The sequence below is a fragment of the Coloeus monedula genome (assembly GCF_965178545.1).
Source record: "Coloeus monedula genome assembly, chromosome: 6".
NCBI classification, from domain to species: Eukaryota; Metazoa; Chordata; class Aves; order Passeriformes; family Corvidae; genus Coloeus; species Coloeus monedula.
Genome location: NC_138786.1, coordinates 55,158,978 through 55,182,519, shown reverse-complemented (window position 1 = coordinate 55,182,519; position 23,542 = coordinate 55,158,978). Strand labels below are relative to the sequence as shown.

Below are 23,542 nucleotides of genomic sequence, written 5' to 3'. Positions count from 1 at the left end.
CACAATCCATCAGTGTACATTGATTTTAAGCATCCAAAGATCATTTCAAATGTAAAACAAAGAGACAGATCATCCCTCAGTCCTGTTTCCTAAATGTTGAGCCTAAACAATATAAATAGTTGAAGTTCTCAGAAATTATGAGCTCAGTAAGGAGAAAACCCAGAGGCAGAACACATTTTTCTGGCTCTTCATCCAACACCTTTTTCCAGATGAGAAAAAACCAACTGCTGCTGCTGGCATTCAAATTTAATGATGGCAGAGCAGGGGCACTGCAAAACCAACAAATTGATGGGACTAGATCTCAGATGGGAAGCTCATAATTTTAAGTGTTGATTCCAACCTCATACTGAGTCTATACAACTGACTATTTCAAAGGCTAGAAACAGAGACTGTCCATATGGTTAGTAAAATTATAGACATGCTTAGCTTACTTGGACTCTATTTGTTAATTAAACTTCAAATAATGGAGATATTTAATCCATCTGCAGATTACAGATTGACAATATTGACAAAATCCCAATATTCCCTCCTTCTGCCCCTTTTCTGAACAGGCTTCACTGGCAAATTCATCTACAAATACCAAATCATGGAACAGCACTGAAAAATTCCGGGTGTAATTGACCAAAATAACTCTCACTATGTACAATATGCTAAAAAGGATTAGTCAAGCAGTCAGTTAAGCATGACTAAATCACAGTCATTTTCAACCATTAGAACTGCTGAAATAAGTAGTTATGAAAAACTTCTCTTTCCAAGACACCACTGAGAAGGTCTGAACACACAAAATGAGATGCTTCTCTATAGTGCCACCTAACCTGAGGAAGCAATTATAAAAAGAAGGGCAAATAAATCAGAAGGCTTTTAAAGTAATAACTTCCTTCTGTAAAGCTGTGCCCATTTTCTCTCTGAATCCAAGAATACATAACACATTGGGCTTGTAAACATGCAGATCATCACAATGTCTGGCAGATAGTCCTGAAAGAGGAATCAGTAACATCCTTGTGTACACTCTCAACATTCAAAAGCTATACACTGATTTCACTAGAGAAAAATTAAGTATTTTTCCTGCAGTCAAAATAAGCCAAGTCCTCTGGGTACTTAAAATCTCTCACAGCTTAGATTTCTCACTTAACAGCTGAGTTTATAGAACTGAGATTTTTGCTTTGGTCCAGTTCTTCACACTTTTAAGTTTACAGGATACTAAATGAGTATTTATCAGTTTTGTTCCTCATGTATCTTATTTATCTGCAGACAGTAAAATATATACTCTCTTAAAATAAGAATGAGCTCCCAGAATCATTCTGCAAACTATGTGACACTAGTAGAAGGCAGTATTTTAAGGACAAATATATGTTAGGTACAAATAAAATGTATCTTTTATTTCTTGTTAAATAGGCAGATTACAACACATGTAAATGTATGGTGCTTTTACTGTTTTACAATACAGGTACTTACTGATGGTGAAATATCATCATCATATTTTTTTAATTGATTCATGAATTCTAGATGTTTCTTTTCTTCCTCCAGCTGAGCTACAGACTGCTCACTTTTCTGTAGTTTCTGCTGTGTATTGGCCAGTTCATCCCGTAGCCACTGATTTTCCTGGCATAGCCGGCGAACCTGAGCCCGCAATTTCTGCTTCTCTGATTCCACTGCATTTAAGTGATTTGACAAGGCCATCATTACCTGAAAAGCAGAATGTGTCACATGACATACTTCCCTGAGAATGCAGGCTGTACATAACATATAAGGTTTTCATTTTTTAAACCTATGTCAGCTGTGAAATCTGGTAAACATTCACATTTCTCTTCCTTTTAGATCTGGTTCTCACTTTTCCTCTAAACCTTTTTACCATTTAGAATCACAGAATGGTTTGGGTTGGAAGGGGCCTTTAAGATCATCTCTTTCCAGCACACTGCCATGGGCAGGGACACCTTCCACTAGATCAGGTTGCACAAAGCCCCATCTAACCTAGCCTTGAACACTTCCAGGGACGGGGTACCTGCTCCACTACTTCACCACCCTCATAGGGAAGAATTTCTTCCCAAATCCAATCTAAAACTACTGTCTTTCAGTTTGAAGCCATTCTGCCTTGTTTTATCACTACATGATCTTTGAAAAGTCCCTCTCCAGCTCTCTTGTAACCCCTTTTAGCCCTGGAAGGGGCTCTAAGCTCTCCCCGGAGCCTTCTCCTCTTCTCCACCTCTCTCAGCCTCTCTCTCCAGAGCAGAGGTGCTTCAGCCCCCTGATCATCTTCATGTGCCTCCTTGAGACCTGCTCCAACAGGTCCTTCCTTTGCTGGGGTCCCAGCCTAGAGGAACTCCTTACTAATGATTGTTTTCCATGATGCTATCAGAAGTTAAAATTGTTCCAGAATTCCCTGAAGATTAAATATAATCTTAAAATACATTAAAAATTTGAACTAGATTACTGAACTGGAAATCTTTGTTCCACTAACATGAAATGGAGCAGTAATACTTTTAACTTGCAGGATCACAAAAATAACCTAAGAACTAACAAGGAGTTCTAATTTAGCACCTTCCAGACAAAAAAAGGATTTGTATACATGCTTATAGTTCCCAAAGATGAACACCTCAGCATAACGATAATACTTCAAAGGGACACTTATATGACTGAGATCTGAATGTGCAACTGAACAAACAATTTATAGATGTACTTCATATTATTAATCATAAGCCTGGGTGTGCAGACATTCAAACACAGTCACATTAAGGACAAAAAATAGAACACCCATAAAAGCAGCTTGCTTGGACTAGGGCTATTTTTGCTGAGCAGAGTCAAATGAAAAAGGAGCTTATTAAGTGAAAGCCAAACACTACCAGCAGAAGATATTCTCCCTTCCCTGTTTATGCAATCTCCCACTGACATATGTAGAACCAGGCAGCAGTCCCAGGAAGCACACCCTGCAATAATGGACCACTGGTGAGAATACATAGCTTTTAGATCAGTTAGACATCCCCAAGTTACTCATATTTCATCTCCTCAATTTCATTCTTTTTTTAAAATCAAAGTTATCTTTAAGTGGTTTTAAATTAAATATTTAATGTGAAACAGATGGTGTCCTTAGCTGAAATTTCAGGTGTCAAAATATTCATTAAGCCTTTAGAATTTTTCCTATAAAGGTAAGGAAAACTCCAGGCGTAATTTCCTACTACCAGTCCAAAGCTACACATTTCAGCACCTACCTATTTACATATTAAAAATTGTTTTCATATTTTTAATTACTTGGTCAATTCAAACAGTGGCGTTTATATAATGAGAAAGCATATTTAAGAAAATTGTGATAATAGGGTCAACGTATTCAAACACTGAACAAGCTACAATGGCAAACTAAAATCTTTTGTCATCTTACTTGCTAGAATTAACTGAAAGAAAAGTCTGATTACTTCTTCAGCAAAGCTAGTTTCATTTTCATGGAAATAACACATCTCCAGCCCTACGTGCATGCCACAAAAACCATCTATTTCCGTATCTTAAATTTAAAATTTTTTTTTAAATTACTACATTGTTACAACTCAAAGCATGGAGGAAGATTAACCTTATCAGGTCTGAGAGCAGCAGTCTGAAGTGTAATTGGCTTCCTAACAAAGGCAGCAAATGCAGACTTCTTGGCTCCTCACCACCCCAGTTCAAAAAGTACCATGTGAGGCAAACAAGGCAGGAACATCTGCAGCTGAGTCTCCTGATAGAGCCAAGAATCAGAACTAGCTTTTCAGAGTCCTAATACTACATAGAAGTTACTTGTTCACTTGCACATCTTCTACGAACAACAATTAAAGGTTGTTTAATCACTCAACTATTGCAATTTTATTCCATGTATCTTCTAGCCTGTACAAGGCATCAAAGTTTGTACAACATACACCCTAAGGCCTGACAGTCTGTCCAGGGCTTCTACATTCCCCTGTCTGATAACCCACATTTCATTCTCTCAGTCTCAATTCACCATGATCCAATGCACACAACTTCCAGATCACCACACAATAATAGCTTGATCCAGAGGAGAAGTCTGAGCACAGTTACAGACCAACAGAAAGCCTATTAATGTAGAACTAACTCACTGGTGTTTTCAACTCATTTGCAAATACTCCGCCATTTTACAGTGATGACTGTCACATCACATTGTTCCAGGTTTTTGACTTAGTACAAAATACCATAAAGTTGTACTATAATTATAGTCCCGACGACCTAATAAACATGCAACTTTTCACTCATCTTCTGCAGATGGGATCTTCATTGACTAAGAGTCCACAGAAATTAGCTCAGAGTCCTCTCTTTAATGCACCAGTGAAAGTTGTTCAGATTCTGTACTCAGTTCTTAACCTTTAAAATGCCTTTAGTTTCAGTTTTGGTTTAGTAAAATGTTCAATAAACATTAGAGACTCTTAAGCTCTAAGAGCATCATGAGCTAATATAAAAAATCTGAGTCAAGGGAATATAAACATGAATTTAAGGCTACACCAGAGCTCAAAGGCTGGAGCAAATTCATTTATATGTGTGTTTGTGTGAGACCTTCCTATGCAATCATTTAGAGCTAAAATACCACTGCTCAGCTCTTGAGCTGCTTGAACATTACTTGCCTAATGCTGTGGAAAAGTCTAAACAGAAAATGTTACTGTCTCACTGATGTTAAGTGGAGTCCAGTTAAGAGCTTCAGTACTTTAACACTGAATGCATAATTAGTTCTGTAACACAGCACGATGGACAGTAACTACCTCTATTAATTACAGTTCCTTTTGTCCTTACTACACAAGAAAAATGCAAATGTCCCAGCATATTACTAATATCTGGAGGGAAATGTCCAAAATGCTTAATTTTTACCACAACTTTACCTGTGCTTCACTAAGGCCAAGCTCCAGCATTTCCAGTGACTTTCGAATCATGTTTGATTTTTCTTCAACCAGATTAGTTTCATCATCTTTCTTCAAACATTTCAGCGTTTCAAGTAAGCTCTGTAAAATTGAATTGTGTTCATTCTTCAGTGCCTCTAGTCCATTAATCACTTGCTTAGTTTTGGCAATGATTTCATCTTGAGTAAGCTTCTCCAACTTCTCTTCTTTTAAATACACCATTGTGGACATGTTTTCATACATTCTGAAATGGAAGAATATGCTAGTTAATACAAAAGGAAAACTTAAATAAGCATATAGCTCTATAACTGAATTTTGTTTGGAAGTTTGAAATGTATATTCAGAATGCAATTATATTTGTGCACAACTTTTACAATGTTTAATGATCTGAGTTTGAACAGTTTCAAGTTTTCCAGTTTCTATTTCCAGATTTAATATTAACACTGACTGATAAACCAAAAAACATCACATAATGAAATACAGACTACAATGTGGCATTAGAATTTGTAGCAAGTGCTGAACAACAGGGCTGCATCTCCAGGATTCTGGTTTGTGCAAAAGCAAAGTAGTTGGTGTATAAAATACATACTATAATAAATACAGCTATTTGCAGATGCCACTGATCTGTAACCGTTAAAAAACCCCCACAAAATAGAGCTTGAAGAATTTGAAGAAATACCATCCAGCCTTCTAAAAGAGTTGTCAGTCAGTCATGAGAAAAGTTACCTGTTTCCTGTAAAAAGGAAACACCATCCTCATTCTTTCCCAAGGGCTAAAAAAGCTCTTCTCACTATGTATTTTGAACATCACAACTACCCCCTCGGACAACTTCAATTCATTATTTTAACTCTACAGTTAAAACATAGACATTCAATTGCCTACAGGTCTAGATGCAGCTGTTTTGATGAAGATGCAACACCTGTCTCATGCTGGAAAAGAAAGTTTGTATAGCACAACCCTTGCAGCAAGAAACATTTCACGGTGCTATTTTGTCAGTACCTAAAGCATTACATTAAGGATAGTAAATTTCTGGATGTCTTTCACCACCTCTACCAAATGCAAATGAACACCCAAAAAAGTTTAGCAACTCACATACTCCAATTATCACACATGCTGTTACTGAAGTCACAAACAAGTTTAACAATGTAAACATGCAAAGAGAAGACACAAATCTTTTATATGTCACCAGAAAAATGTTCTATAATGAAAATAAAGACTTGAGGAATTACTCCTCTATACCTCAGGTATTTAAATCTTTGAGTGAACAAGGAAGTATAAGAATAAAATAGGAAAGATTTTTCAGAAGTAATAAATTATGACATCTATGTGAAGACACCTGGGTAAGCACTAATAAACTAACATTTTAAATTAATTAAAATAGTGTTAAAACTTTGTACTACAGAAGCAAGTCTAATTTTAGAAGAAAGCAAAAAAAATTAGAACCACTTAAATCTTGAATCAGAACTGCTATAAGAACATGCATATATGCACATCATGACAACAGCCAAAGGATGTGCTCTTATGCTTTTGTATTACATTAAAAATAAAAGGTTGCTCTTTCTTCCTATATGTACTCAAATTACTCTCTCTGTTATGATCTCCTGCAGTGCTATACCCAAAAGGCATATCCACGTTACCACAAAAAAGCTGTATGACACTGGTTTATTTTGTAATAATTGTCTGAAAACAGGTAATTTGGGGAAGTGTGAACTTGGTTTCACCCAGATTTAATATAATAACTTCATAGTCACAAAAAAATTAATATGGAACATATAAATCTGTATAAAGCCATTCCTCTAGCATGGCATAAGAAATCAACCCATGAAAATCTGATGACGAGAACGATATTTACACATTTCCCCTTTATAACCTGAGAACTACTACCCAGAATGCTTGAAAAGACAGTTTTAAAGTACAGACTCTCTGAAGTTGTGTAGAAAAATGATCTGCAATTTAATGTGGGCCAAATTTGCAAATGAATGCTTCTAACACACAGTCATAAAAGAAATTGTTATGGATTATGCTAACTTCAGCACACAACTCAACCCTAATTACCCTCGGCACGCTTTCACAGCCTCAGTTAACAATTTCCATCCTGAATGCAAAGAACTGAACCTTTGATTATAAGGAAATAAAACCAGCAGAGATATCTAATGAAGTGACCACTTGTGTATCTTATGGAAATTCCTCCTGCATGCCTCAGTATTCTGCCATTCTAGAGCAAAGATGAAAAGCAGGTGTTTGCAAACATGTATGTAATGCACGTATAGATGATAGTTTTAAAAAAATTACACATCTGAAACACCTCAGTAGAAATAAAGTTATTCTAAGTGATGAATACAGATAAATTAACACCCATAAATTAACAGCTAAATTAGATAAACAGGCCCATAGCTCTGGCTGAATACAATGAAGCTCCAACTAATGATGGCTTAAGATAGCACAGCAGCTTTTGAAGAGAGGAAAAGCAGGTTTAAACATGATGGGGCAAAAACATATTTAAAACCATCCCAGCAGCAAACCTGTTTTATGAATACATGCCTCCTGTCTCAATGCAGTGTGCCAGATTTTTTAGCTGCCTCATTCCAACCCAAATGCAGCTAAAAGCTTCCACTGCCTCTACACTACCAGTGCAAGGAACCTACCGGAGCTGGAGCCAAGCCAAAAGCTGCATCAAGACACAGACTGACCTGAAGGTCCTTGCAGCCTGGGAGAGGGATTCTCAAGTCTCCTCTAGTGAACACTTTTAGAATCCCAGTTTCTCCCACTGACAGGAAAGGAATAAATCTTTTGGGATAAGTTTTGTGGGGTGTCTGTTGGTGTTCAACGTTTTATAGATTGTGCTTGGGAGAGTAATTCAGAAAACAGGAGGATAACAAACATAATTTGTCCTGCTATCAGATCTGACTCTTTGTAGGAGCAAAATTAATGAATAAATATCTATTAGCCTTTAAGAGTAGTGTGGAGGTGCGGTGCTATTTCCATGATTTTTTAAAGATGTATTTTACAAAAGATCATTACCTGTTCATCACACAAGCCCATATTAGAATACATAATCATTTAATTGGGGATGGTTTTGAAAAGGGAAAGGACTCTGATTCAGTCATCCTTGTGGGTCCCTTCCAACTCAGCATATTCTGTGATTCTGTAAATTAGATTTGAATGCCCTGAGGCAGCAAACCCCACACAGGATGCAAAAATAAAGTTTGTATGCAGGATGTATACAGGGGAAAGGAGACAAAACCTACCCAACCTTTCTACTGTCACTTTTCAAAAAACGTTAACTCTTTCTTCCTATACATTTTCCCTACAGAAAATAAGGGTGTAGGCAAGGGTGTCTTAAACTTCTTAAGTTTTGTCCTGCACTTCCCACTGCACTGCAAATTTTACCTGTTGTAGAACAGGAATTCTAGATTCAAATACTAGTTTTTAACTTGGGTGTACAACTGAAAACAAAAGAAAGAATTAAGATGCACAAAGGTTTGTATGTTAAACAGAATTTTGGATGAGGAAAAAAAAATGCAATGCAGACAGAGTTACAGACTCACCAGCTGGCTTAAAAAAATTACCTGTTTTATTAAGCATTTGTCTGTGTAGATCTTGAGTATTACCTTCCTTGTTTGTTTTCGACAATATAGACTATGCTAAAGTACAAAAGTCACTTAATGCTTTCAAACTTTTAGAAAAATCAGGTCACTGTCTTAAAACACACAAAAACTAGTTAACTTTGACAGCTCAACATAAAAAGCCCAGCAATATTTTCTACTCAAGGTTTCCAAAACATTTTATGACATAAACTCAAAACGGAGAAATGGACTGAGAATAGCAAGAGTCTGAACCAAAGAAAGCACAAAGAAAGCAAAGCCGAGTCTTTCAGTCGTGTAACCACTGGGATAATCTGATCATATACAAACAACTTAAGTGGCTGTTATCTTTAATCACTTTAAGTATTTTGTTATACATAAAACTTTCAAACCAGCTACACCAGTAATGCTGACATCACAAATTTGTGCCTAAATTCTCCCACAGACATACATGCATCACTGCCAGCTACCTAAGCTCTCCAGTTCATATTTAAAGATCTCTTCAAGAGCTTTTCCTACTCAGCTGCTGTTAAAGAAGAGTCATTTTCCTGCAGATCACCTCAAAATATTCTTGAGCCAAAACATATATGAATCCCTCTTTGCATAGGAAAACTTACCGAGGAAGAGTTTTATTCTAAAAAAACCCAGGAGATTTTTTTTTTCCTTGACTAAAGATTAGCGTGGATCCTAAAAACAAATAAATAAAATCATCCTAACTTTTCTTCCTTGTTAGGAATCCCTAAGGACTCCCCCTCTCTGTACTGGTATTTTTATTATTTAATGGGTTTCAAGTACTAAAAGCTTGGAAGATAAATTTTTAATGTATCTAGGGTCTGATCATTACTGTTTCAAAATACAATTTTAAATAAATAAATTTTAAAAACCCGAAGTCTAAACTGCTTTGTCAAGCCAAATTCTCCCTAAACTTTTCTCTCTGAATATACAGCTAACAGGCAGCAGAGCTGAAAATTGAGGAAAAATATGTTTGCATATAAAAAAGAGTAAATCATCTTCCCAACAGTAGAAGTTGCTACAAGGCTGGCTCAAGCCATACGTCTGTCACCTAAATGCATGGCAAATTCCACAGAGTTATGGTGGAAAGTTATACTAATTTCAGCTTTTTGTATCTCTAATAGGGACCTATCAGTTCCCTGTTTCCTAACAATAATCAGTCTATTCAGGGCTTTTAACCCTAATTTCACTCTTAGTTCCTCCTTAATTAAATGGCAAGGCTCAGCATCCTACATCTGCCATGTACTTGTTTCATTTTTGTGTGAGCTGCAAATTACTAGTCATTAATTCCCTGCTCAGAGCAAGAACAGGTCTCATTACATCATGTAAGGCACCATCTTCAAATACTACGAGCTGCTTTAACTGCTAATCTTCATAATGTGGAAAACTGCCTTCTCAAACAATCCTCAAAACATCACAGGCTGTCCAAGCACGAAAAGAAACTCAGCAACAAAGGCAGGAGATGAAAAACAGTTTGGGAAGGACTGAGTAGTGTGTCAAACACTGCATTAGCCGCACCCCTCCCGCAGACAGCTCAGCGACAGCAGAAATTACAAGGATGAATCACTCACGGATGCCTTTCATACGCTGAGAAAGGTATTTGTAAAAGCACTCAGATAACAAACACTCTAGTTTAACTGTATTACTGTTATGGTTTACAGTCAGAAATTTCAAAGTCTGAAAGAACAATGATTACCTGTTTTTTTAATTTAATATGTTAAATTTCTCTTTAGCTGTGAGACTATTTCTGCTGTCACAAGTCATACTCCGAAAAGGAATATTTATAATCTTTACCTTTTTGTTTGATTTGCCTTCCTTTTAGTTAAAATGATCCCTTATACTCAGGAATTTTATTCCATTACATGATCTCTGAACTCCCAAAGGAAAGTAGCTTTTCCCTCTTGACATATTCAGGACTGCAGCTTTCCCGTCAGTGCCAGTCATCACTCTTCTCATCATCTATATTTGAATCCGCACAGAATAGAAAATCTGGAACTGCACCTGCAAACAGCGTCCTAGTGGAGGTCAGACTTAAAGCACACTCGCTGACCCAGTTCTATAAACAGAACACTGCTGCACTTCTGCACTGCCTCGGGTTTCCAAATGCGTGAGCTCACAAAGCATCTTCATCATGCAGCACACAGGTACAGAGCTACCTTAAAAATAACTCGGTGAGGACAATTAGCAGCACATACTGGAGGCTGTAAATCACTGACCAGAAGCAGGTAAGAGGATGGAGTTGCACATGACCTAACGACCAATATTAAGCTACAGAGAAACTCCCCCTCTCCAAGGGGAGTCACTTTTCTACCAACTTCCAGGTAGTAAACATCTGAATTTAAGAAAAATCTTACTGTGCTTCTCCTGCCAGCATTCAACTAGGAGCTAGCCCTAAATGTAGAAGTCTGCCCTACCACATGGTTTAAAGTGAAGGTATGCTAGGTAAATACTGTAAAAAGGACATCTGTAGTCCTCTAATGTCAAGGGCACATATTCCAAGAAAAGCTCAGAATCACATTCATAATTTGACCTACAGCCTTAACATCACAAAATGTCTGTGTTGGTAAGTAAACTGGACAAACACTCAACCTTTGCCAAGTTTTAGCATTTCTAAAGGCAAGCCCAGAGGTTTCTGAAGAAATGCACAATAAGCAAAGGACAGATTGTCTAAAAGGAGTAAAACACAAACACCCCTTGAATACTGGCAGAAATTTCTGCGTTTCCAACAAGGCTGTTGCTTTTCTCCTATGACTGCCAGAAGCAGCCTACTCTCCACATGGCAGCAGTGGGAAGAGGCTGTATGGCCTCACGTTCTACCCCTGCACCACAGCAGCATCCATCTCTGAAAAACAGCACGTCAGGCTCTAGGAAACCCCAATGGCTACCAATAAGCCCATGCACTGCATTGATCATGCATCACTATGTTTAAGTGGGAGAGGATTATGTACTTGTTTAGCTGAAGAACACAGCCGATGTACATCTATCTTGATAAATCTTGGAATCTTTTAATGTTTGGGCCTGCTATTAAAAAAAATAAAAATCATACCTTTCAGGAGAAATCTTCAGATTCTTTGAAAGATGAAAAAATTATTATGGAGAAATGCAGGCTAACAAACCATTATTGCTAAAAAAAGAGATGATAGCAAAAATAGCTCCTATAAAACCCTTAGCAGGGGTGATGCTGACAATTCTCTTTGAGAAAGCACAAGCTAAGATGATTTGCACTGCTGAGAAAGTACAAGCTATGAAGATTTGCTCAGCTGCAGAGTCCTTTGATTTAGTTTTCTGTAGCATGCTACTTCAACACTAATGAACACTGATTCTTAGCAATCATATGTGGATACTTAAAGGTAACAAACTTAGTACAATTTGGAAATAAATACTTCTGCACATTTCAAAGACAACTGGAAAAATGCCTTGAAATTTATTTCAACCCTCAGCCTTCCTTCTGCTGTAGCAAGCAAACTATTTTCATTAAAATTATTACTTCCTGCTGAAATAGTTAATTGAGTTAAAAATCTGTATACAGTATAAAAATATTCCATGACATAAAAGCGTTCTTTACTACACAGATTACTCTTCCTCTTAAAGAAAAGATTACAGTGTCAATCCCTTGACCGTACTGCATTGAACAAACACTAGCTACTAGCTAGCATTTCAATTATCATGATACAGCAAATCTGTATCCTTTTAACTGCAGACATTCCAGATGACCTGCCCCTCTAATTCCAAAATCTCTTTTAGACTCAAACATATCTGGAATTCCATATTGCTGCAGGCCAAATCCCATCTTGCTCTTCCTGTTCACATACTGCAGAAGACAGAAACCCTCAGATGATGTGACTGCTCCATACACATTATTATGCCTATCCCAATTATTTGTGTGAAAGGAATCAAGGCTAAGTTCCTTTCTTGTATATCTCACCAACTGCATTTTACCTTTCCCAAGGTCTAAAAATATAGTAATTAAAACACAGAATAGCAACATATCCTAAAATCATTGCAGATTTTCTGAGAAGTGTTAGATCCTACAGTCTGGATGTATTGTAAGCATGTAAGAGAAAAATTCATTCTCTGTATACATTCTCAAGCCCCTCTAATATCTCAGATTTCAAATGAAACTGGATGGCTATTAAGATCCTTCTATGCATTTGTTACCACATCAATGACTACTCATTGTCAAAGCTGAAGCATGTGCAAAAGAAATCTGACCGCCATGTGTGTGTCTAAGGCAGTTCCATAGACTCAGTAAGGAGTCCAGAGGAGCTACACTAAAAGCCAGACTTTCAAGAAGGTACAGCTTATAAATGCTTTGTGTTAATCGAGGCTGCTATCATCTGTTACAAGCTGGTGGAACATAACTTCCTTACTCAACATCTGAAACAGCCCTGTGGCAAGATCCAAATCCCACTCTTTTCCAGAATAATAAAACTGAACACAACCCCCTTCTCTTGTTTAGTAGTGTTGGGCCAAATCTAATGCTGATTTTTTTAATGTTAGTTACGTCCATGGAATCTCTGAAGGCAGACAGACTGCAAATCTCCAAGTCTCCTACCCCTTGGAGCAAGGGAGTTGTCTCCCTTCTGTACCTCTGTTGTGTCAACAGAAACAGCGTCTGTTGGTCTCCTTCAAAGCAGACGCTTCCTCAGTTTCTGTGAGCACTAATAAACACTTCCAAGCAGCCACTAGTGGATTTTGAGAAAGGAGAGCTTTTTGCCTTCCCTGAAACACTGACACAACATGCCAGCTCAGGCCACAGGGATCTGCCTTTTGCATATGCCAACAAAGGCCCACCCCACTGGATCAATTTAACAAAATGATCATGACTCTATTAAGAGCAGTTACACAAAGACAGAATAAACTTACTTAAATGCATCAGAAGGCAGAGGTGTAATGACTTAAAAAGTAGTTATAATTACCCTTAGTTATTAAAAAGTCTTGTCACAAGAATCAAAGATACATCAAGAAAAATCTAGGTTAACTGTTCAAAACCGTATTGTGGTTTAGTATTTTGTAGTTACAAAGACATGCTTCATAAATTATCTACTTTAAGTGGATTGAAAGGAAATTTTGATTGCATTTTTAAATAAATACTGTCAAGAAAGTTTGAGTAACAGATCCATCATCACTATCAAATTCCACAGTTTTTACCCTCACTATTCCAAGCATCTACATTTATTTCTGTGTGAAAATGGCACTTGGCTCTTCATGGACTGGCCACCTTATGCAACCATGTCTTCAATGAACTTTGATAAATGTCTTGATAAGGCTGGTTCTTGCTGGTGTGAGAGCCTTTGAGACTGGAATAGAGTTAGGGTACACAGAGTCATAGACTAAATACAGAAACATCAAAAGCTACCAAGTCTTGCAATTTGAAGTTGTTAATAGTGTAGACAAAACATTTTTCAGCTTAACTCTAGATCTTTCATTTTGAATTGTTATTTTTGGACAAGAACTGCTTTATTGACTAATCAAAGTAAGCATCCATTTATGTTATCTATTTATCTAATCTCTAAATAGCACTTAGGTAGAAGCACAGGAATGTTCCCATCAAATCAGTCTTCCAAAATACATTAAAAACTCCATCAGCTTCCACTTACTAACATCAGATCTATTAACTTAACCAAATCTACTTTTTATAGCATACCCATAAACATCTAGAAAATGCATTCAGGAAGGGCAGAGAAGGCCACAGCTTGCCTCATACCATTGGACCTATGTGGGAAGCTCTGCTGACAATTTACTGTGAGTACTGACTACAACATACAACACTCTTACATGCTTGATGACATTGAAGAGAAGGGTTATTCGGACTGCAACAAGAAAAAAACACTATTTCTTCTGCAGACATAAAAGGAACATCCACTAACATTGTTTCAGCACACAGCAGCCTTTAGGTTTAACAAATCCTTACATCTGGTTTTGAAGCTATTTAATAGTTTACATTAAGATGCACAAACTGTGCAGAGTCTCCCTTCAAGCTTTAGGAAAAGTATCTTCCTCCTGCTTATCCAGTAATTAAAAAAAAAAAAAAAAAGCAAAACCACTAACCCAATTACCCAATTCTTGCAAAACATTTCACAAGTAAACTGTTCAGCCATAATCCTTAATATTGAGAAAGAATTAATGCTAACCCATTACATCAAAATCGGTACTTTCAATGGCAACTACCATTATGAGAATACCATTATGAGAATAATTCTTTTTTTATACCTTACATATGTAAGTTTATACACAGCACAGCAAATGATGCAGCCATCTAGAAACAGCCGCATATCACTCACCGTTTCTTACCTATGACTGCAGAAAGCTGATTTAGCTGTAAGGTTGGAAATAATTTCCTTGTTAAGTACTCCATAATCTGGAGCCCTTACTCTGATGTTCTGAACTCTTCTGGGTCAGGAGGTGCTGAGCAGTACAGCAGACCATAACCCAACACTTCACAAAGGCTCCTTTACATTCTGTGCACTCACACCTGAGGACCAAACCATAGTTCCAGCCCCTGCTCCAGTGATCTTTCACATTTCTGATTTATCTTAGCTAGTGCTGGGCATGGGGTATCCCTTTGGGACTCCTGAAATCCTCGCTGTGGTAACACCTCTCACATGACAGTTCCCACCACCCTGCTGCAGGACACCACTCGCCTGGTGGACTAACACAGAACAAGAGCACCGGAAAATAAACACAGAAGCTAAAAATTTCACCTGAGTATTATTTTTTAAACCATCTTGCTTGGATAATCTGTTTTGAAAGCACCCCCCTCCCGAGGATGGCAGAACAGTGGCCTCCTAAAACAACCATGCCATTAAAAGCACCGTATCGTGTGCTTGCAAGCATTGTTCCATGTGCAGCCAGACTACAGGCTGCAAGACAAAAAAGGAAAAGAAAAAAAAGAAGTCAGCAAGCATATTTTCAGGCTATTTGTTATCCTAACAAACGGGTGTGGATCAAGATTCAATGGCCACACAAAGTACAAGCAGTCACTGTAATTCAAACCCCACTGACTGCTGCTTTCAAAAATAGGCTGTGCATCTTTGCTCTCCACCTGCATTCAGCACAAATTCCAAACCCAATAACTTTTTTCTTCAGGTAAACAATGTATTCCAACAGCAGTATTTTAAGTGTGTGCTAAAATCAACATGCAGGATATGATTTTTACTTAAACTCCTGGGAGAGAAATCGATACTAACTGAATAAAAAGTGCTTAAAAGCAAAGTAATGGATTCATTAATCTGCCTTTATCTGTTTTCTAAACAATGGAAAGAAGATAAACTTAAGTAACAGCAAATTACTGTGACTCTAAGACAAAGACACCCTGTGGTGCCTCTTGTCTTTTCAAAAGGTATAGAATGGATAACAAGTTCTTGAAAAACTAGGACATCTGGCTATGACACCCATAAGTACCATAAGAAAACATTACATATCATCTCTGCACGATTTCTTAAGCCCTTGGGATGGCCAACCAAGGACCAGTATCATGTGTTCCAGAATGCTACCAGACCAGAATCTTACGAAGTAGTTTTATTACATCCTCTCTGTAAAGCATAATTCTGCCTTACCACAGACATAGTCCTCAGGTTCACACACCAAATCTTCCCAAAATACATCATTCCCCAAAATTAACATGTCTTTCTGAGGATCCATTCCCTCATACCTCTAGTAAGACCTCTAGGTCACTATCATGCAAGCTAACACACTGCCAAACATCATCATGACTTCTACATCCCTCCATGTTTCAGTACAGTAATATTCATCATACTGAATGCTACGATACTGAATTGGGCTACTTACATCCAGGGAAATGGTAAATATAAACAATAGCACATTCTTTTATTTTCCACACATTATTGCCTTCTACGTTCAGAGGAATTTAGAGACAGAAACAGCCACTGAATCATCTGGCCTGGCTTCCTGCAAACACCAGACCATGAGCATTCATTCACTCACCAAGGCTATGGCTAGACATAGCAACCTGGCAATGCTCCACACCCAGCCATACATTTCATTCACATTCCTGTCCATTATAAATCAAAATAAAGATATGTGCCTTTTACTGGATTATTTTTCCACTGGAGGTGAGGGGACAGAAAAGAAAAAAGGTTCAGGCCATAAACACAATCAAAATTCACGTATTTCCCCAGGCTGCCATGCAGCAAGCTGTGTTGATAGAACGAGGACAGGGAACAAGCAGCAGGACTCTGGAACTACATAAACCAGCACTGAGATGGAAGAACATTTTATCTACAACCATAGAGATCAATTATATATTCCTATTCTATCAACAGAAGCATTGTAGGAGGTTGTAGTCCCCCTCCTAGCTCGAAACTATAACCTCCCCCGTGTCCTCACAGACTACCATCCCACTAGCTGCATTAATTAATTACACACTGCCACCCTCTGCACTGTTGGGGAGAGATGAATCCCACTTCTTTAATCAACCCTTCTCCCTCTAAACACACACAAAATGTGATTGGGAACTGGGGGTGAACAGGGTGGAACATGCAGTTTAAGCACATGAACAAATGAAACATTAAAGGTGGGGACACACTAAAATCCACTCATGGCAAAGACAGGAGGGATGACAGAGTAACAGCAGCCTCTCTGAAATGGAAGCTGCTCAAGCCAGAAGAGAAGGACAGAACTGTGACTTCCCCACACTATTCAGGCTGACATTGTTTCATAAAGGAACATCCATAAAAGCACTTAATCTTAAAACAATATTCTATTCAGAAGAACAAAAAAAAGCAGCAGAACCACACCAACACACACCCTGCTCCTCCCTGCCAGTCCCTAATCTGTATGACATGGCTTGCAAATCATTCAGCTGCTGTCAGCTGGAAGGAGCAAACGCAAGATATAGTGCAGGAATAGTTACTGCAATCCCTTACAAAGCTCAAAACCACCACCCTCTGCACTGTGGAATGGCACACACACTTGAATCATAGCACACTGCCAGTAATCTTAATTTTTTGTTAACATTAACTACTTAACTACTACATACAAACACAGATAAGAATGAAGGTAATAATTTATCTCGTAATTCTGAAAAATATATGTATTGTCCTTTAAAAAGACTAACTCATAGATATAACTTTTTAAGAAGTATCAAAAAGTTGGTTTATGTCAGACTTTTCTTGAACCTCTGAACATTAATAAGCGCAATGTTAACTTTTCAAATGGTTTGCTGGGGTAAATCACATAGTAAATGTAACATAATTAGCCACCATCCCAACCCTACAGATACGTAAGGAAGCCAGTACTACCCACTAGATTGGTTACATCCTTTGTTTAGTCACTTTAAAATTAAATAAAATCAGCTATGTTTCTGACATAATCCCCAAAACAGAATCTAAACATGATGAACGGGGTTTATGGCAGGGATTTAAAAAAGAATCAAAATATGAAACTGCTCACTTTTAAGTCTACCAACAAAAGATATCTTACCGCTTTTACTTGTAAGGAAGACTTGATATTGAGAAACCATGTACAAAATATGCCCATTTCAGCAGACAACAGAAGGAAAGCATATTGGAAATAAAAGGTGGCATGATCCCATGCTTCCTCATTTTGAGCCAGAATCATGTCCAACAATAATTATTTGACAAACTAAATTAATTTTAATTCTACATACATGCCAAAGGCCTAAACATAGCTTCCAAAGTAAAGATTGTTTCTGACTGCAGTTAAATAGCAGCATCCCTGGGAGATAAACTGGATTCAAAGAAACAAACAGTTATTAAATCAACACACAGATACTATTACTTGCATCTGTTTTCTTAGCTGATGGAATCTGAAGAAACTGTTAACTATCAGAGAGTGTCTTTATACATTTTAAGAAATTAGCATCTCTAATGTTAACTTTGCTTTAGTGTTCATCCTTTGTTCACATTCCCAAATATATTATGGTTACCAGAAGCATACATACACCCTCAGTCCTCATGCTTGCCCTTTCAGTATGACCTCTTAAGTCTGTTAATTGTCTAGCACAAAAAAACCCCGAGTATAGTGTCATCTTGTGCCTGATGACTACAAAACATAAAAGTTTTGTACTTTATACACCTCACATAAAACCCTCTGGAAGTAATTCCTGTACCACTGAAAGCATCTGCAATTCTGGCTCTAATCCTTGTAACAAAGTGCCCAATTTAAATCCCTGAAGATGACAGCAACAAGTATCTTAGCAAATCTAAGTCAGAAAAAGTGCACTTTTTTCTGGTCAGGCATTTATTTACTAATTTTTCAAAGGAATGACGCTTTCTTCTACATCCTACTTTCAGAAAGGAAAACGTTTAATTAAATAAAATACTGGGAAGACTTTAACACCTCAGAAACACCTGAAGCTGACTGTGACTCAGGATAACTACTACAATCAGTTCTATTTTGTAGTCAAATAGGATTCTTTTTAGAGTGAGCAAGGTGTCTCTGACTGCTACTTGGTTACAACAAATATGTATTAGACATTATGTTTGTCATGTTTTTGCTTGAAGGAAAATGAGGGTTAACGTGGAAAAGAAATGTTTTTCTAAATTTTGGTCAAGGCAAATACTGTGTTCTTATAAAACAATTAGAAATACTCTGGAAACATGAAGTATTATGAAGGCTGAATTAAGAGAAAAGCCTGTGGCTACCCACTTTATTGCAGTGATAATGGAACTGGTCCATTTTTACAACATTTGTGTCATGCTGAACACCCTGGAGGGACACTGACTACAAAGGATGTTTATTTGACTAGACCTAATATGCTTGTCCCCATCACTATCTGCTACTCTGCTCTATAACATTAAATAGAGAAGTACACTTTGCTTATTTATAAGTTTACCCAAATTTCTGTATTTTTCACTCCTCTTATAAAAACTTTATTTTACAAGTATTTGTACACTGAATTGAGTTTTAAAATAATCATGAGCTATGCATCTAGAGAGATGCTATTAATCCCAGAGTAAATCCAACTGCACGTCTGCCACAGAAGTCAAACAGAAGAGATGAAAGAGTAACTGCACAAGTCCACATTTCAAGAGAAACGGAAGCTGCATTAAATGGACTCAGAACTGAATATGAGGCTACAATATTTCCCCAAATTCCCGATTAAATAAGACACAAATGTAGGTATGTGTGTGTAAATAAAAAGATACAGAGAGAAAGAGATGTGTACTGTATGAGTAGCACATGAGTGAGGGGTTTCTGACATTAGCACAGCAAGCTCTCCATAAACACAGGAAGCAATTGTTCTTATATGCCTTAAATGTTTGTACAGTATATTTTGTTTTGTCAAAAACATTCAGATTGTGTTCGGGGCTCCTGCATATTTAATTGCATATTATGTGATTCCTCTTTTGTCATACACAGACATTTTAAAAGAATCCATTTCCATTCATAAAGCACTATTAACTATATCATAGGAATTTGACAAACAATTCATGAGGCTATTTCACAGGGCCTTTGGGGGGTAACTTTATTTACTCTTTTTTAATATATATGGTAGCAAGTAAAGGGAATCTATGCTCGAATTGCTGCTAGAATTTCTGATTACTGGAAATGTCCAGCTCCATCATCATCCTTCAGAAACATGAAGGTTGCCAAACTTTAACTGCAACATGATGCAGAAGTGATACTGCATTAATGAGTGAGTCAGGCATGGACAATTTAAATTCCCTGCATTTATCCACATGCTTCTGCATTATGTGAAATGCCTACCTAAATGGAACTGCTAGAGTTTTTCATAGCTGCTGTAATTTCATTGAAAAGGTCCTCCTAAACCATGTGGTCACAAAAATAATCGTGCAAGTAACTTACAAGGTCTTCTGCTCAGCCTCACCAGATGGATCAGCTTTCTCTCTGCTGCCAGTAAATGCTGAATGTGTAACTCTCAATTGTATCTGTAATCCTAGGGTTATAACATCCTCTATCATGTTTCGCTGAAGCTTTGGAATTCATACTCAATTAAAATAAAGCTATTTTCCAAAAGAGTTTTAAATCAATTGTGCCTTCAAAAAGCTGTTGCTTTCAGTTTTGTTGGTCTTTTTTTTGATTAAAATGCTAAGCTGTCTAAAATCTCGAAGGTTCCTCTTTTGCTTCCAAGGGACACCCTTTGCGCATAAGTTTCCTATTTAAGTGATGAGCAAATACAAAAGTGGAAGTGAAAGAGACAATTATTCTGCAGAGTAACTGTTGCTAAATCTTCTGCCAATCACAAAACTGCTAAAAATTAATTTTAACTGTTTTAGTTTTTTGCATTTTTATGTGTAAACATGAAAGCATGCTGTATGATTGACAGTGGCTCACAATTTTGCTGTTCAAAGCAAACTATAAAAAAAGACTTTTGCTTTTTCCCAGCTGGTTTTGTTTTCTTAGTCTGTATTCTGAGTTCAGGACCAGTATTTTGAGTACTGATAGTACATTTACATCATATCCACTAATGGAAATCACTAATATGGGGAAAAAAAAAAAAGAAAAAAAGGAGTAAGCGCACCATCATTGATTTAGCAGCCTTCGAAAAGCGAGGCATGAGTATTACACTACGTGATGCCACCTTGGTCATTAAAACCGGCTTCAATATGCTTAGAACACAGAATTCAATAAGGTGCCAAGAAGTTTCCTTCTGATTACATACAAGTGCTATGCAGATCTACAAATCTGGCATCTCGTTACTTAAAATATCAGACAGACGACAGCAAAATGAGTAAGGTTTTAAAATGTCTTTCTAATTAATCTCTTCTCTAAAGATAAGTTATCAATTAAATCAATTCCGTATTTTTGCTAGAATAACGTGTTTCTAACCAATGCTTTCCTTATTTTGAAGGTGTAGAAATCCGGGCAAGTCCTAAGTCTACGAACCGTCTCTGACTACAGCACAGCAGGTGACCTACAATGTACAAATCCGGTCACTATGTACAAAGCCCAAAGAAGACCTCTCCTCGCCTCGCCTTCCACCAATTCCGAACTGGCAGCAGCACAGCCCCAAAGCCGAGGGGAGCGCAGACAAAGCGCCGCACGCCCGGAGCCGCAGGCCGGCGCCTCCTCAGCCCGCTCTGCCCGCACCCTCCCAGGGCGGCGCCCGCCGCAGCACCGAGGGGAGCCGGGAGAGGAAACGGGGACAAAGCCGAGCCGATCCCCATCCCGAGGGACGTACCCCTGCCCGCAGCCGAGCGCTGAGCACAACTGACAAAACGCCCAAAAACAGCCTCCCCAAAAACCCACCCCGCCCTGGACGCGGGAAAGGACGGGGCCGGCTGTCAGCGGCGGCGCTGCGGGGGGACCGGGCGGCCCGCGCAGCCTTTTGTTGTTCGCGCAGCGGCGGATAAAAAGGGAGAGGAATTAAACACCCCATGCATCCACACCCAAATACACACGCCTCGGGTCCCGGCCCGCCGGCCCCCGGCCCGGGCGGCTTCCCCCGCTCACCGCTCGGTGCTGCAGCTCGGGTGATGTGCGCAGCGCTCGCTGGGGCGGCAGGGGCCGCGCAGCCCGGGGCGGGGAGGCGGCCGGAGGAGGATGTCAGCGATGGGCGGGCGGAAGGGAGGAAGGAAAAGGGTTTTTTGGGGGGGGAGAGAGGACCGGAGAGAGGGAGGAAAGGTGAGAAATAAGCGAATCAGCACCACGGCGCACTCAGTGCCTCCCGCAAGGCGCTGGCAGGGCCGCGGTGGTCGGCGCCGGCAGAGCGGGCGCTGACAGCTGCCGGCAGCCGCCACCACCGCCCCGGCTGCTGCTGCTGCGGCTGCGGCCGCCGCCCCTGTCCCGCCCCGCGCTCCCCTCCCTCCTTCCCTCCCGCCCCGCCTGACATGGCGGCGCCCCCCCTTCTCCCACAAACGCCCGCGCGCCCTTCTCTCCCACCGCCTGCCCCCCCCATGGCGTCATCCGCCCCTGGCAGCGGGGCCGCGCCGGGCTGGATGCTCCGGGTGAGGGCAGGGGTTCAGCTGCATCCCCGAGGCTGCCAGTGCGGGCCGCGCTGAACCTTGCTAAGATTTGCCTCGTCTCCCTCAAGTGGGTGTCAGTGGAGAGCAGAACCCGGCGTTTCCTCAGGGCCTCTCGGTGACACTGGGGTGGATTTGCTCCAGAGGGGGCACCACTGCTGATGCTCTTGGCGCTGGTTTGACCTACTGTAGTGGAAAGAAGTTCAGCGTTATGGTGACTGTACGACTCGTGAAACTCATGTCTCCGTCTCACTTGAATGCCTCTGGGAAAATCGCTTTAAAAAGGACATTGAAGTGCTGGAGTGTGTCCAGCGAAGGGCAGCAAGGTTCGTGAAAGGTGTAGAAAACGTGTCTTGTAAGGAATGCCTGAAGGACCTGGGTTGGTTTCGTTTCAAGAAGAGGAGGCTCAGGAGGAACCTCATTGCTCTCTACAACTACGTGACAGGAGGGTGTAGTGAGGTGGGGGCTGGTCTCTTCTACCGTGCCTGCAGTGAGAAGGACAAGAGAAAATGCCCTCAAGTAGGACAGGGGCGATTCAGATTGCATATTAGACCCCAAAAAATTTCACTGTTAGGTGGCCAGGCATTGGAATAGGTTGCTCAGGGAGGTGGTGGAGCCACCACCCCTGGAGGTGTTCGAGAGGCATCTTGATGTGGCACTGGGCAATGTGGTTTAGTGGTTATGGGGTTACAGGGGCAGTGCTGGGTAGGTGGTTGTACTGGATGATCTTGAAGGTCTCTTCCAACCATGATGATTCCATGGTTCTGTGAAATGTGCATGAAAATCTCCACAGTGTGCAGCGGCTCGTGGAACAAGTCACACAGAGAAATGGGCTGAAGGGTGAGTTTCGCGGTGAAGGTCGAGCCCCCCTTAGGGCTCAGTGTGTGTTGCTAATATATTTTAATGCCCTTGTCTTTGTTCCCCATGGAAGTAAATGAAAGATCCTTGCTCTTACACAGGTTTACGCATGAAAAGTAAGACTTCCATGAGATCTCAGTGACACTTGTCTCAAGAACTATTTCTTTGCAGATTCCAATTTCATTCCCACTCTCACTAGAGAGGAAGGAACAGCCACAGTATTTTCTTCACGTTATTTTCCACTAGGTAGAAGTTAAGCCCAGAAAGGAAAGATGGAAGGAATTGAGGTCTAAGATAGAAAAACAAATTT

General features: G+C 39.4%; 1 protein-coding gene across 6 annotated transcripts in view; it reads right to left on the bottom strand.

Annotated features, from left to right (window-relative positions):
• Positions 1-22,198, bottom strand: part of KLC1 (kinesin light chain 1) — a 46,633-nt gene extending 24,435 nt beyond the window's left edge. For all 6 annotated transcript variants that reach the window (XM_082282894.1, XM_082282898.1, XM_082282893.1 and 3 more), the window contains exons 1-3: positions 21,866-22,198; positions 4,851-5,112; positions 1,456-1,686 (exon numbers count right to left, since the gene is read on the bottom strand). In XM_082282894.1, the coding sequence (XP_082139020.1) occupies positions 1,456-1,686; positions 4,851-5,111 (492 nt within the window). In that variant the 5' untranslated portion in view covers position 5,112; positions 21,866-22,198. The remainder of the gene's footprint in view (positions 1-1,455; positions 1,687-4,850; positions 5,113-21,865) is intronic.
• Between the last annotated feature and the right edge of the window lie 1,344 nt (positions 22,199-23,542).